General features: G+C 42.5%; 1 protein-coding gene across 1 annotated transcript in view; it reads left to right on the top strand.

Moving 5' to 3' along the window:
• Window positions 1–4,726: 4,726 nt before the first annotated feature.
• Window positions 4,727–12,051, top strand: part of MICU2 (mitochondrial calcium uptake 2) — an 840,968-nt gene continuing 833,643 nt past the window's right edge. The window contains exon 1 of the mRNA XM_069202256.1: window positions 4,727–5,053. Within this exon, the coding sequence (XP_069058357.1) occupies window positions 4,847–5,053 (207 nt within the window). The 5' untranslated portion in view covers window positions 4,727–4,846. The remainder of the gene's footprint in view (window positions 5,054–12,051) is intronic.

Raw genomic sequence — 12,051 nt, forward strand, 5'->3', positions numbered from 1 at the left:
TCCCATGTACACGTCTTCCCCTGAATTCTAAGAATTCCTCAAACAAAACATGTAGATCAATCTTCCTCCCCTCATAAGAAACAGGAGCTCTATCCGGAGGAAACAGTGTATGCTCCGCCCAGTTGCGATGAAATAACTCCTGAGTGATCATAGTAATTCTGGCTTCTGAATCGACGAAAAGACGCAACTGTTTGTTACCCACTAGTATATTAACATAAGGGTCCACACATTGTTCCAGACTACTACTGCTAATGGTGCCATCACCAACCATCAACACCATATCTTGCTCCTCAAACAACGAAAATTCCATCATCTTATCGCTCTCTTCACCAACTGAAATTACATTGTTACTCGTCTGCTTCCCACTTTGACACACTTTTGCAAAGTGTCCAACTTTACCACAACTTCTTCATTCAACATTTAAAGCAGGACAAGATGAGTCCATTTTGATGTAGCATATTACCACACCTTAAGCACACATTCCTTTGCTTAAAAAATTATATTAGTATAATTATTGTACATTGAGTTCTGCATAGTGTAGCGTTCAGTAGTTTTGCTTGTTTTTTCTTTTTCATCTTTACTTCTGACAATGCTGACTTTACCGTCTACAGACTTTTCCAATTCTTTGGTTGATTTCATGGAATATTCAATACTTTTTGCAATCTTTATAATTTCAACTAATGATGGATTGTCTAATGACAACAACTTTTGCTTGATAGACCTGTCGACACACTGACATATGAACTAGTCACAAATCAATTGATCGTTCAGGATTACAAATTGACACTCTGCTGCCAATGTTCTAAGAGCAGAGATGTAAGTATCTACATCCTCACAGGCTCTTTGATCCCTTTTGAAGAATTTGTGTCTTGATACTACCAAACTGGGTGGACTATCAAATCTTACACTCAATTTCTTTATTGCTTCTTCATATTCATCTGTTTCTTCTCCATCAAGATTCTGAATATCAGGTAAATGTTTGTATATAGCTCGTCCTTCAAAACCAATAGAATGAAGAAGAAAATATTAATTTAGTTCTGGTCTAAATCGTGCTGCTCCTATAGCTCCTAAATATGTTTCGAACACATCATGCCACTGTCTCCACTGTATAGGTGGTTCACCTGGACTTTCTAGAAAAGGTGGCAGTGGGTTAACAGACTGCATATTTATTTAATAAATGCTTAATAAAAATCAAATATCAAAGTGTAAAATTGTCATGTATATTTTTGTACAAACTGCACTGCTGTGTCAAATTGTATTTTATACACATATATATTTATACACAAATATATATATATATATATATATATATTTTTTTTTTTGTTTGACAGGCAAAACACAGCAAAAATGAATTTCAAAACTGAAGTTATAACAGCTGAGCTGCTGTTAAGATGGCCACCACTGTAAGTTAATTATAAACTGTTGTTGTACTGAGGAAAAGCTAAACTGTATTTAAAATGAACGCTGCTGTAAGACTGGTTGTGCCATAAAACGATGTAGGTGCTCCAAAGACGGCCGCCGCTAAAATCCACCTTTTATGCTGAGCAATATGTCAATAAGCACCATGCGCTCACCACTCACCACCACCTGATTAAGAGAAAACTTCCGATCAAACCAGGAAAACGCTCGCTCTGGTCAGAGCACGGTAATTAAGGATTCTTCTTTACAGTCTGTGAAGTCTCCAAAAGCCGAGAAGAAACTGAACACGAAAGATGCCGCACTTCATGAATCAGCTGACCGCAATACACCACACCGCTGGGTTTGTCGATACAGAATTGATCCTGAGGTTATCACATCCTCGACACCAATTATGTAATGATTCCAATGTGGATTCCAGGTAATGTATAGGTAGTCTTTTATTGTTACAACCAACTTTATACACCTCACGAACTTCTGACCATAATTCTCGCAGTCTTTCTTAACCTTCTTCTCCCCCATTCCAACATTGAACCTTATCAACGCCACAATCTACACCTATGTAATGAAACTACATAAGGATTAACAGAAACATAGTCTCCCATATAATACAATGCACTAATAAAAATTATACACAAATTATATATTTTGTTATGTAACATCAAGATACTACAAGATCGTCACCACAATCCAGTGTCTGGAACTATTTCAATATTTTACCTGGTAAAAAAATGATAGTCTTACAAGTATGTGACATGCACTTTATGCAACAAAAAGCTGCACACTGGTAGCCAAGGTGAATATATCTTTGGAACATCTTCAATGCACAAGCACCTAAATATTTGGCATGAACAGCACAATGTTGAATGAAGTAAGATGGAAGCTGAAGAGGAGAGTACATCTTCTTCAGTGATGCAACACATCATGCCTCCTGGAGAGCGACTGCATGAATATTTTCTGCAGGAGAAGCAACAAAGGTTTGCCTGCTTTAAAATTGTGCCCTTTCATTGCTTAATGTGCCACAACGTCATCTCTTGCAAACAGCAAGGTGGCAGAATGTGAAAAAATCAAGTATTTCTCAACCAGGAGCATACTGAAACGGCTGTGGCAAGAGACAGTATTCTCTTGCAGCAGCAAATCAGAGCTTTTGTAACTAAGGATCCTAAATGGACAGCTGGAGAAAAAGATCCATCACTCAAGTGGATTCCTTTTTTGTTTGGATTTCTGGACTTGCAGAAGATTAGTGTATCTCAAACAGCAAAGCTACGGAAGAGTGTTAACTCTTGAAAGCCTGTTCAGCAAACAAACAAAAGTATGCTTTCTAGGTAAAGTTCTAGTTTCATGTGAAGTTTGGTATAAACATATTCAGCGGTTTAGGCTGCAGGCACAAGTAAAAATTCCTATGAGAGCAAGAATTTTGAAAAACACATTCTTTCGCCCCTCCCCATAAATTTTGAACCCAGCAAGCATGTCCAAAAATTGGTATGACAGGCATATGCTGACTATGCCATCCATTTGCCAAATGTGATGCCGTTGAAAGGGTCAAAACGTATACACTAATCAAAAAATGTGTTTTCAATGGAAATTGCCAATGAACAACAACTACACGGGGTCAACTGGCACTGTGCAATGTCGCTATTTTAATATATTTAACAAATCGTATGAATGTAACTGTCAGTGCTGTGGGCACAAGTCTGGGGTTTTCAAATTTGCAATGTGCCATGTTATGACTGTGAAATGTAGGAAAACGATCCCACTGTTGGCAGTTTTGCTTTCACCAAGCAATAAGTGATAAGGATTGTAGGTTGGAATGGGCACATACTGCAGATATTCCATGCAATGTTCACATAAGGAGTTGTAGCACTGGAAGCAAATTCGGGGATGCCGTGAAATTTGTGTGGGCTAAGGAGGTTTGTTATTGGAAGTGTGAGATGGGGAGATAAGGCACAGACGTGGCATTAAGTGGTTTAGTAGTGAAAAATGTTTGGGAAATGTGGCACTATGAGGTGAGGTACTAGAGGAGAGTGACTAAAGACATGTTCACGACAGAAAATGTGGGATTTAATGAATTACACCTGCAACATGACATTGAAAGATGCGGCATTGATAGGTATGTCACAACAACTGTGGTACCAGTAGTTGTAGGTTTATAATAGATGTGCCATGCCGAACCCTAGGACGTAAGGTAGGTGTAAGTAAGAATGTAAGTGAGGTGTGTTAGAACCACTCTGGGGAAAGAGTCGAACTATAATCTTGGAACCAGGTGCTACCGTAGAATGCGAGTGTCAGTAAAAATAGTGGCAGTGTGGGCGTGTCATTAGAAGTGAGTATCATTGTGGGATCTCATATCAGAAATGAGAATATGGAGAGGGTCCCAGCGGCTGTAACACTTTGATGCGGGTATAAAGGGTGTATTACTATGCGCACTAACTGCTTCATGATGAAGGGTGGCAGTGGAGACATGTCACCAGAGGTGTAAACCCCTCTTCCCCTTACACACACACACCCACACACACTTTAGCAGTCAATGGGCAATGAAACATTTCAGTGGTGTGGTGAGAACAAGATGGAAAAAAGGTGAAGCAAGGATGGATGAATGCAGAGAAGGATGGGGAGGACGGAGTCATAGGTGGAAAGGAAGGATGGAGACAGTGGATGGATGCATGAATGGATTGAAAGATGAATAGAGAGAAAGATGAAGGGAGATTGAATATAGAGGGATGGGTAGTAAGAGGAACGGTGAACGAAAAAGGAATGAATGAAAAGGACAAAGAAAGATTAAGAGAAGGAAGGATGAATACAAAGAAAGATTGGATGGAAGCCGTAAAGGTGAATGGGTACATAAAGAGCAGACATGATAGGAAAAGGAAAGGAAATCAAAATGGCAAAAGACAGAAAAGGGACTCCTGAGCAGACAAAGGACTGAAAGAAGGATGGCGAAAAAGAAAGGACATTTCAGAATTGGAGTGAGAAGCAATCTTCCGAATGACTTGCCTGGTTCGCGTGCTTCTCCCGCTCGCAAAAAACTATTTGGCACTTGGTTCAAAGTGTGGGGGTGTCTTTTTTTTTGTCTACTCCCTTGCTTATCGCTCAAAGAATGTCACTGGAAGAAATTATGTTAGGCTTGTATCGTTTAGATGGTTCATGTGGTGAGACTCTGGGGGTGTGGCGCGCAAAGTAGGTGTGGCACTATAAACCTTTCCACTGAAGCCCGGAAAGTTTAAAACGGAATAGGCTAAACTGACACTGAAATAGGTAGCTGTCCCGCTAAGCGCCGTGACGTCTAGTGGTTGGTCGCAGTCTCCTCGTCCTGTCCTGGCGGGCCGACGGTACTCAAGAGTGTCTACAGCGGGTACAGAGTTGGGCCGGCCCTGTCCGGAGCTGAGAGGTATCACCAACCTCTCGCGAGATCGCCGGTACTTCCGTGAAAATGGCAGCAGCAAGTTGGAGAGTATGTGGGGGCCGGGTTGCCCGCTTGTTCGGCTCGTCCCTCGGGAGACAAGGGGGCCGGCGGGCTCTGGTGCCGAAGGTCCCCGTGGTGGGCGGCGTGCTCCTCGGCGTGGGCGTGACCTGGTACAGCCTTACTAGTGCCCGCGGCGGTGAGATCCCGGGGAGGAGAGTCACAGTGTGGGCACAGGTAAGAAGCGGTTGACAGCAGTGCGCGGACCAGTGGTTACGCAGCGTCAGTAACTGACAGCGACACACTACTACTTAGCTTCCAAGTGGTGCCATACAACTTCAGGGAGCCCTAACTTTTTAGCCTAACCCACACAGTGTTAGAATATTTGGAAAACATGTTAACGAAAATTAAGCTATGTATCCTATTACACAAAGTTCTTTTGACTAGAAAATTAGGACCAACAGAAGATGCAACACGAAACTGTGCCATCACTGCTACTGCAAGTAGTATGTGAGATTACACTGCGTTATGTGTAACATCACTGGATCATTTTAAGAGAAAGTATGCCTTTTACTTCGCCGTCAACGCCAACCATGTCTATAAGGTGATATTCATCCGGTTTGTATTTGCCAGCATACCAATTGACCTTTGTGAATGTATTCATAGTATATTTATAGAGCCCTTTATAGTTCGTGTGGGTCGCCGAAGAGCATTTTCGGACAGATAGTGCCATTTGGGAGTTCGTGGTTGGCGGGGTGTTGCATTTATTGTAATAACGTGGTGAGTGTTGCATTTATAGTGATAGTATGTGGGAAGCTTTTTAGTATTGTACATGAGTGACTAGAGAGGTGCTGTTATCTTATCTTGGGTCTCAGTCACTGTCTAGCAGTATGATGGAAGAGGAGGTGTGAGGGCACACAAAGTACATTTGTAATTAGGATTAAACCATATAGGCAGTGGCACAACTTCATCCTAGCCAGAGGCACAGTGAGGTGCTGGGTGCAGTTATATAAAAAAAGCACTGGCAAAGCCAATATTTCTCACCTCTGAAAGTTATTGGCTTTGGCAATGTTTTGTAGTCCAGCTATACAGCAGCTTAGATGCTTTGCAGTGTGGCTAAAGCTCATTTAAAGAAAGCTATGATACAGCTAGGGCTAATGCACCTTTTTAAATTGCCTTTGTGCTGGATGCATCATAGTCCTTTTTCTAAAATATTTTTAGCCATGCTGCAGAGCAGCCACACTGGTATACAGCATGAGTACAAATCATTGCCAAAGTTTGCAATGCACATACTCTACAGGATGAGCAAAAAGCAAAGCCAGTAATCTCAAAGGTGATAACAAGGCAATGCTTATTAGGTCTCAGAACAACGCTCCTGTGATTCTGAGCAAATCCGTTCATCTCCCCATGCATGAAAAATAAAATAAAAACTGATGTCTGGCTAAAAAAATCAATCACATAAAGAAAGCAGTTGCGCTTTTGTCCATGTCTTAAGATGATATACATTTGGAAGCAGATAACAATGGTTGCCACAATAAAAGAAGAAAACATCTATTGTCACAATCAACGTCCATTTCAGAGGACAGAAGGGCCCCTTTGAAGTGCATGTGGCATAATAAAACACAGCTTTAAATGGCACCAAGGACAACAGGGAAGAAGAAAAAATAAAAGTGGTCCCTCACTCACATCACTATCAGAGGAAGTACAGCAAACAACCCAAAGCAATCAGTACCTGGTCCTTGCACCAGCCGAATGAAGAGGAAGTGAAGCCAGTATGCCCTGGTCAATTAGAAGGTAGCAAATAAGAGTGACACTGAAGCCAACATATGTTAAGGAATGGGTGGGCTACAAGTCCCTTATCCTGCAGAGCTCTTGAGGCTCAGGGATCCCAGCCTCTGGGCCAGTTTGTGCATGGGGGCTGGGACCCCATTTCTTGGCCCTCACCACAATAGGAAACCGGGGGGAGCACTGTCCGCCCAACCAAGACAAATGAAAGGGACCTCCATCTCCGTGCCTCTGATGTGAGTAAAACTGGGGGAACACCATCACTGCCTCTGCCCCCTCTCCCCCCTAAGAAAGAGGAAAGGGGTTGTTGGGGCACCATCTCTGGGCCCCACCGAGAGAAGATGTGCGCTGATGCTCCCTCCCAAGGAGACAAGGGTCCGGGACCTCATCTCTGGGACACTGACAGGCAAAGAAGCAGGGTACCGCCGTCATCCACCCTACAATTGTGGTGGGCTCATTCCCACAGCTAGTGCTTTTGTATGGTAGGAGTGGTGAAGGCCACCACGCAAGGGACACCCTGCCCGCATGTAGCGGGCCGGGGGGAAGCAGACTTCTGGCTCCTTCTCCACCAGTAACGGGGGCTGGGCGGGGAGCCGGCAGCTGGGCATGGGCCTCACAAGCTGCCTCCAACATAAAAGTAAGTTGTGGTGCTGGGTGGTACCAGACACCCACAATCAAACGGAAAGGCCACAAAAGCAGTCCTGGGGTGCAAAGCCTTGCTCAACAAAAAGGGAAAGCTGCAGCCAGAGCCACCTAATCAATATTCGCACTCCCTTGTGGGAGCGCCCCATAATACCCTGTGGAGCTTTTGTTTGCCCAGGTGTTTACCTTATTACGGTGGCTGCATGATGGTAGATATGATAAGAGAGGTGTGGGAGGCTGCAGGAGCACAGCAGTCTTCCCTTCACCCTCCCAAAGTATGTTCAAGGTAGTGATTCTTAAGTTTCCTGCCATGGGTCAGTATTTATTACGACCCACCACCAGTTAGTTGGTTCTGTGACTGCAGGTTTTGTGGCCTAAGTTGGTTAATGAAAGTCACGTCGTATAGCTTTACGATGTTTTATTTAAATGTGCTGGCTGACAGTAATGATTTTCCATGAAAGGTTGCACTGCTTTATTAATGATCATGACTGCAGATTGTTGTAATGTTTTATTATTATAATGATTACAGTTCAATTATGGTTACTGAAGTCGATGAGGGAGTAATGCAATAATAATATGCATGTCATTCTGGTCTTTAAGTGTGGTAACATTGATAAAGTTAATAGGCCTACTTGTTTCGAAGTGACACCCTCCTATATGTTAATGTGCTTTATTGTATGGAAGGGGGGATGCTTTGATTTTCAAGGTTATGACCCTTTAGGGGGTCATATGTAATGTCATCAAAGGTATTCCCACCAGCCTTACGTATACTTGTAAATTATTGCATATTATTATAAAGAAAAAGCACAGACTGAACTATCATTTATTGAGTGTTAGTAATGCGAGCCAGTAAAAGTTGATCACTAGCCCACACCACCTCCCCTGAGTAGGCCTTGGACTGCTGTGCTTCGTTAGCATGAGAAACGCAAGTGGTACAATGGGGTGCTTGGTACCCAGTGAGTGGGTAATTGTCGATCAATTAATTATGCAGGCCTCACATCCTGCACAAATAATAGTCCAGTTTCCTTACACTAATTAACTTTTTCATGTCAGTATAGAAAGGAAAAACGTTAAAAATATCACTCCATACGATCATAGAAAAAACTTCAGCACCACAAACATAGATGCACAGTTTTTCAACTGCTAATTAAAAATTCAAGTTATTTACTGCATATCCAGATAGTTTGCGGACATAAAAAAGCACATCACATTAACTTGCAAAATTCTCACTTCGAAATATTGAGGCAAAACCCTCTGTTGACCATAACAAAACAACTCCAGTTGTCACCTTATATATAATAAGATATATGTAATATTCTCAGCTGTTTTATGACACAGAAAGTTTAACTGAAATTTGTATTCCTCCCCCCACTCCCAAGACCCTCCTCACCGCTCCTACATATATTTGCACAAATCATAATTGTAAACATTGTGGCCTTAGAAATGGCTCACAAAGCAGTGTTAAATGCAGTTGAACTGGAGCTGTGGCATAAAAGTTAACAGTCTCCCCCAAAAAATCTTATTGGGCTCAGTTCTAGGCTCGCTCTTCATAGATTGTTTGATCATTAGAACATACATTGTGGTCTTAGTGCTGCATATTCTTTGCATCTATCAATCTAACATCTGTTACGTCATTCAGTCTTTCTTATGGTTCTCAAATCCATAATTCCTAAGACCTTCCATTTACTGTCAGAAAAAAAACAACCGTGTACTAGGGATCCAACAGGAGCAATGCACTTTTCTGTATCTCACAGCCTCCACTGTTGACCACAGAGAGTGAGAATATCAGGGCCTGGGCAATGGAATCAAAGAAAGCAGACACCAGTCACCACCAATCTGGTTTGTCACTTTTGCGGGCACTGACGTTTGCAAGTTGAAGTGAGATTCAGAAGGCAATAGAGAAGATTTGAGGAACATGGGCCGAATCCAAGATGTAATACTCCGGATAGTGAGGTTAGGCATGCTGGGCAAGATTACCTAAAGACTTTGCACGAAAGAGGATTTCTAGCACATTAAGACAAATACACTGATATACATGGTATAATGGGGTACTCAATTTGCAACTGTGAGGTGGAAAGATGTACTGTGGTGATTTGGGATGGGAGAAAAGCGCAGATTAATCGCATGGTGTGGTGAGAATTGTGTAGACACTGAATTGTAATGTCAGTTATTTACAGATTTGTAATCTATGCATGGTTATGTTTCAAAACAATATTAATAAAAATAAGTAAATAAAGCTTTAAAAAAGAAGGCAATGGATGCTATCGTAGTAACCTTCCATAAACGTCCTGCATCTAACCATAACAGTGAAAGGCTATATCCTAATTATGTCTTTGTGTAACCAACTCTCTGTGTTCTGATATGAAATATGCTATTTTTGGAAACCGAAGCATAATAAGACATTAGTATCTTCATGTATGCACACCAACACTTTTTCCCCGAAATAGTATGATAGGTATCTCCTAGTTTTGTAACTACACCCTCTCTGCTGGAGAAGGGCTTAGTTGCTACTTGACTGCGCCACTGAAAACATATATAATTGGTATTAATTTTCTGTGGTTCCTACCATTGCGGTTGACTTGCTAACCACTCTTAATAGGTATTGCATAATCATATGTACATAGCAAGTCTAACGTTATCTTGCATGATAATTCTTCCAGTTCCATCACAGGATCAAACCTCTGAGTTTAAATGTAATCATTACTAAACTACTTAGCAAGTAGTAGAAGACAGTCTTAGTAAATCTGTTGTTGCAGCTTTGAGTTTCGGATCGTAAGCCACTAAAGGCGCACAAGCAGAAAGGCCTCTTGGGCCTGGCTCTCAAAGTTCACCGCCTAGAATAAGTCTCCCTGCCACCTGTGCAGAACTCGCGCTTAGAAAAATGGCCCTCCTGTTTATAGGAACACAAGGAAAAGAAAGCGCTGAATTCAGGGAGTGATTAAAGGCTTCTACCTCGACCTCCCGGAAGAGAATGGGCACTAGAGAAGCCTATTGTGGATTCCAGAATCCAAATCGACAGGAGTTCGGGACACCTTAGATCGAGCAAACATTCTTAAATTGTCCAGGTCACTTTTGGGACTGGAGCAGGTGGTGTCAGGGGACATTTTCTCTCTTAAATTCCTACCCAAAGACCTGTTGAAAAGCTGGGGTATAAAGGTCGTAATATTTTAGGACCATCACCCCCCCAAACCGCCCCCCCCCCCCCCCCCAAAACAAAGCAGGACCATCTAACCTAGGGTAAGGAACCACAAATTAAATACTGAAAAGTGCAGTGAGACTACTATCGGCCACCGGGCTGACGATCCTAGTAAAACTGGACCAAATGAACACCTCAAGGAGAACTGTAATCAAGCAAAATGAGCTGGAGCTGGCTGCTGTGAGCCCTAACAGTGGCTAAAGATTGAAAAATGAACTAACTAACGATCAGCACAATGGAACAGGAAAACATAAGCATATGTACCTGGAACCTGGTAGGACTGCTACCAAGAACCAAAGACGCCTTCCCACTAGATTATTTGAAAACCTTTGCTATAATAGTGGTCCAAGAGATATGGGCACTGTCCAATATACCCCAGATACTGTTTGTGAAATACAGCAGATTTGCTCACAAAAGCAGCACCTTTTGAGAGCAGAAGGAGGATTAGCCATTTATGTGAGTTCTAATCTATCCACAAAGGTTACAGTGATAGATATACAGGAACCCTGGCTGTTGGCTCTTCCTTTTGATGGCTGGTCGCAGCAGTTGGTAGAACCTTTGATCCTTGTCAATGTCTTCATCAACCCGAAAGAAAAACCTATGATAGTGGACAAGTGATCAACCATCTACAGGAGCTGAAAAGGGACAGTTCGACAGCTAACCTGCTAATTGCCGGAGACTTCAACTCAAACTTATTCCAACCCCCAGCCGAGGATCACAATGATGTACTTTAGGTCCTGCCGGATCAAAGCTGTCCACATCACAGGTATCGAGATTAGATCAGGAAAAAACTGCTGAGAGCCTTGGTCAGATTAATTGATTTGAATGGCCTCTTCCTCAGAGACATCCTGCAATCATGGACCAGGTTGTTGCATAAAACGGTTTCTTACCTTCACTGTTCTATGATAAACAGTATGGGCAAGTCATAGACTGCAAAATCGACCACCGCACTGAGAGTGATCATCATTCACAAACCATCTGGATCAAAGCTAACATGAACTGACTCAGACCAACTAGAATTCTGCTAGAAAACGCCCACACTGAAGATCTAAAGCTTCTGAAGTGGAATGCAGATTTCATCCATGACATGGCGATGTCTGCAGCAAAGATCCTCCTATCCGCCACAACCAGTGAGCCAAGTCCAATAGTTGTCTGGAAGCGCTTCTCTAAATGCTTGGTGGCAAAATATCTGGTTAAAGGGTCACATACAAGTACAAGCATCTACATTAAAAAGAACTTCTGTGTGCCAAGGGTGAGCCATCTCATAAGACCCACAGATCAGCAGATCTCTCAGGCCACTGCAGGGTTTCCTTCAGAATCCAGCCTTGTTAAAAACCTTATGTGATAATCGGAGAAGGCGTATTTCAAGAAAAGCAGGCACAAAACCCTGTGGGCCAAGCTTCTATATTTATCAAAACAAAAGGACCCAAATAAGTTCTGGAAATTCATTAACAAGATTGAAAAAGGACCAAGGGTGGCAAATAACGCAAGCACCAGTGAGGGTGACTGGGTGGATGTATGAAGCCACACTTCACAGGGAGCCCGAATGGTCTAAGCCCTGGTGCGCCATTCCTAAAGAACTCCCACATAGTAAGCGATGCTCCCATTCCAT

The sequence above is a fragment of the Pleurodeles waltl genome, chromosome 8 (assembly GCF_031143425.1).
Source record: "Pleurodeles waltl isolate 20211129_DDA chromosome 8, aPleWal1.hap1.20221129, whole genome shotgun sequence".
NCBI classification, from domain to species: Eukaryota; Metazoa; Chordata; class Amphibia; order Caudata; family Salamandridae; genus Pleurodeles; species Pleurodeles waltl.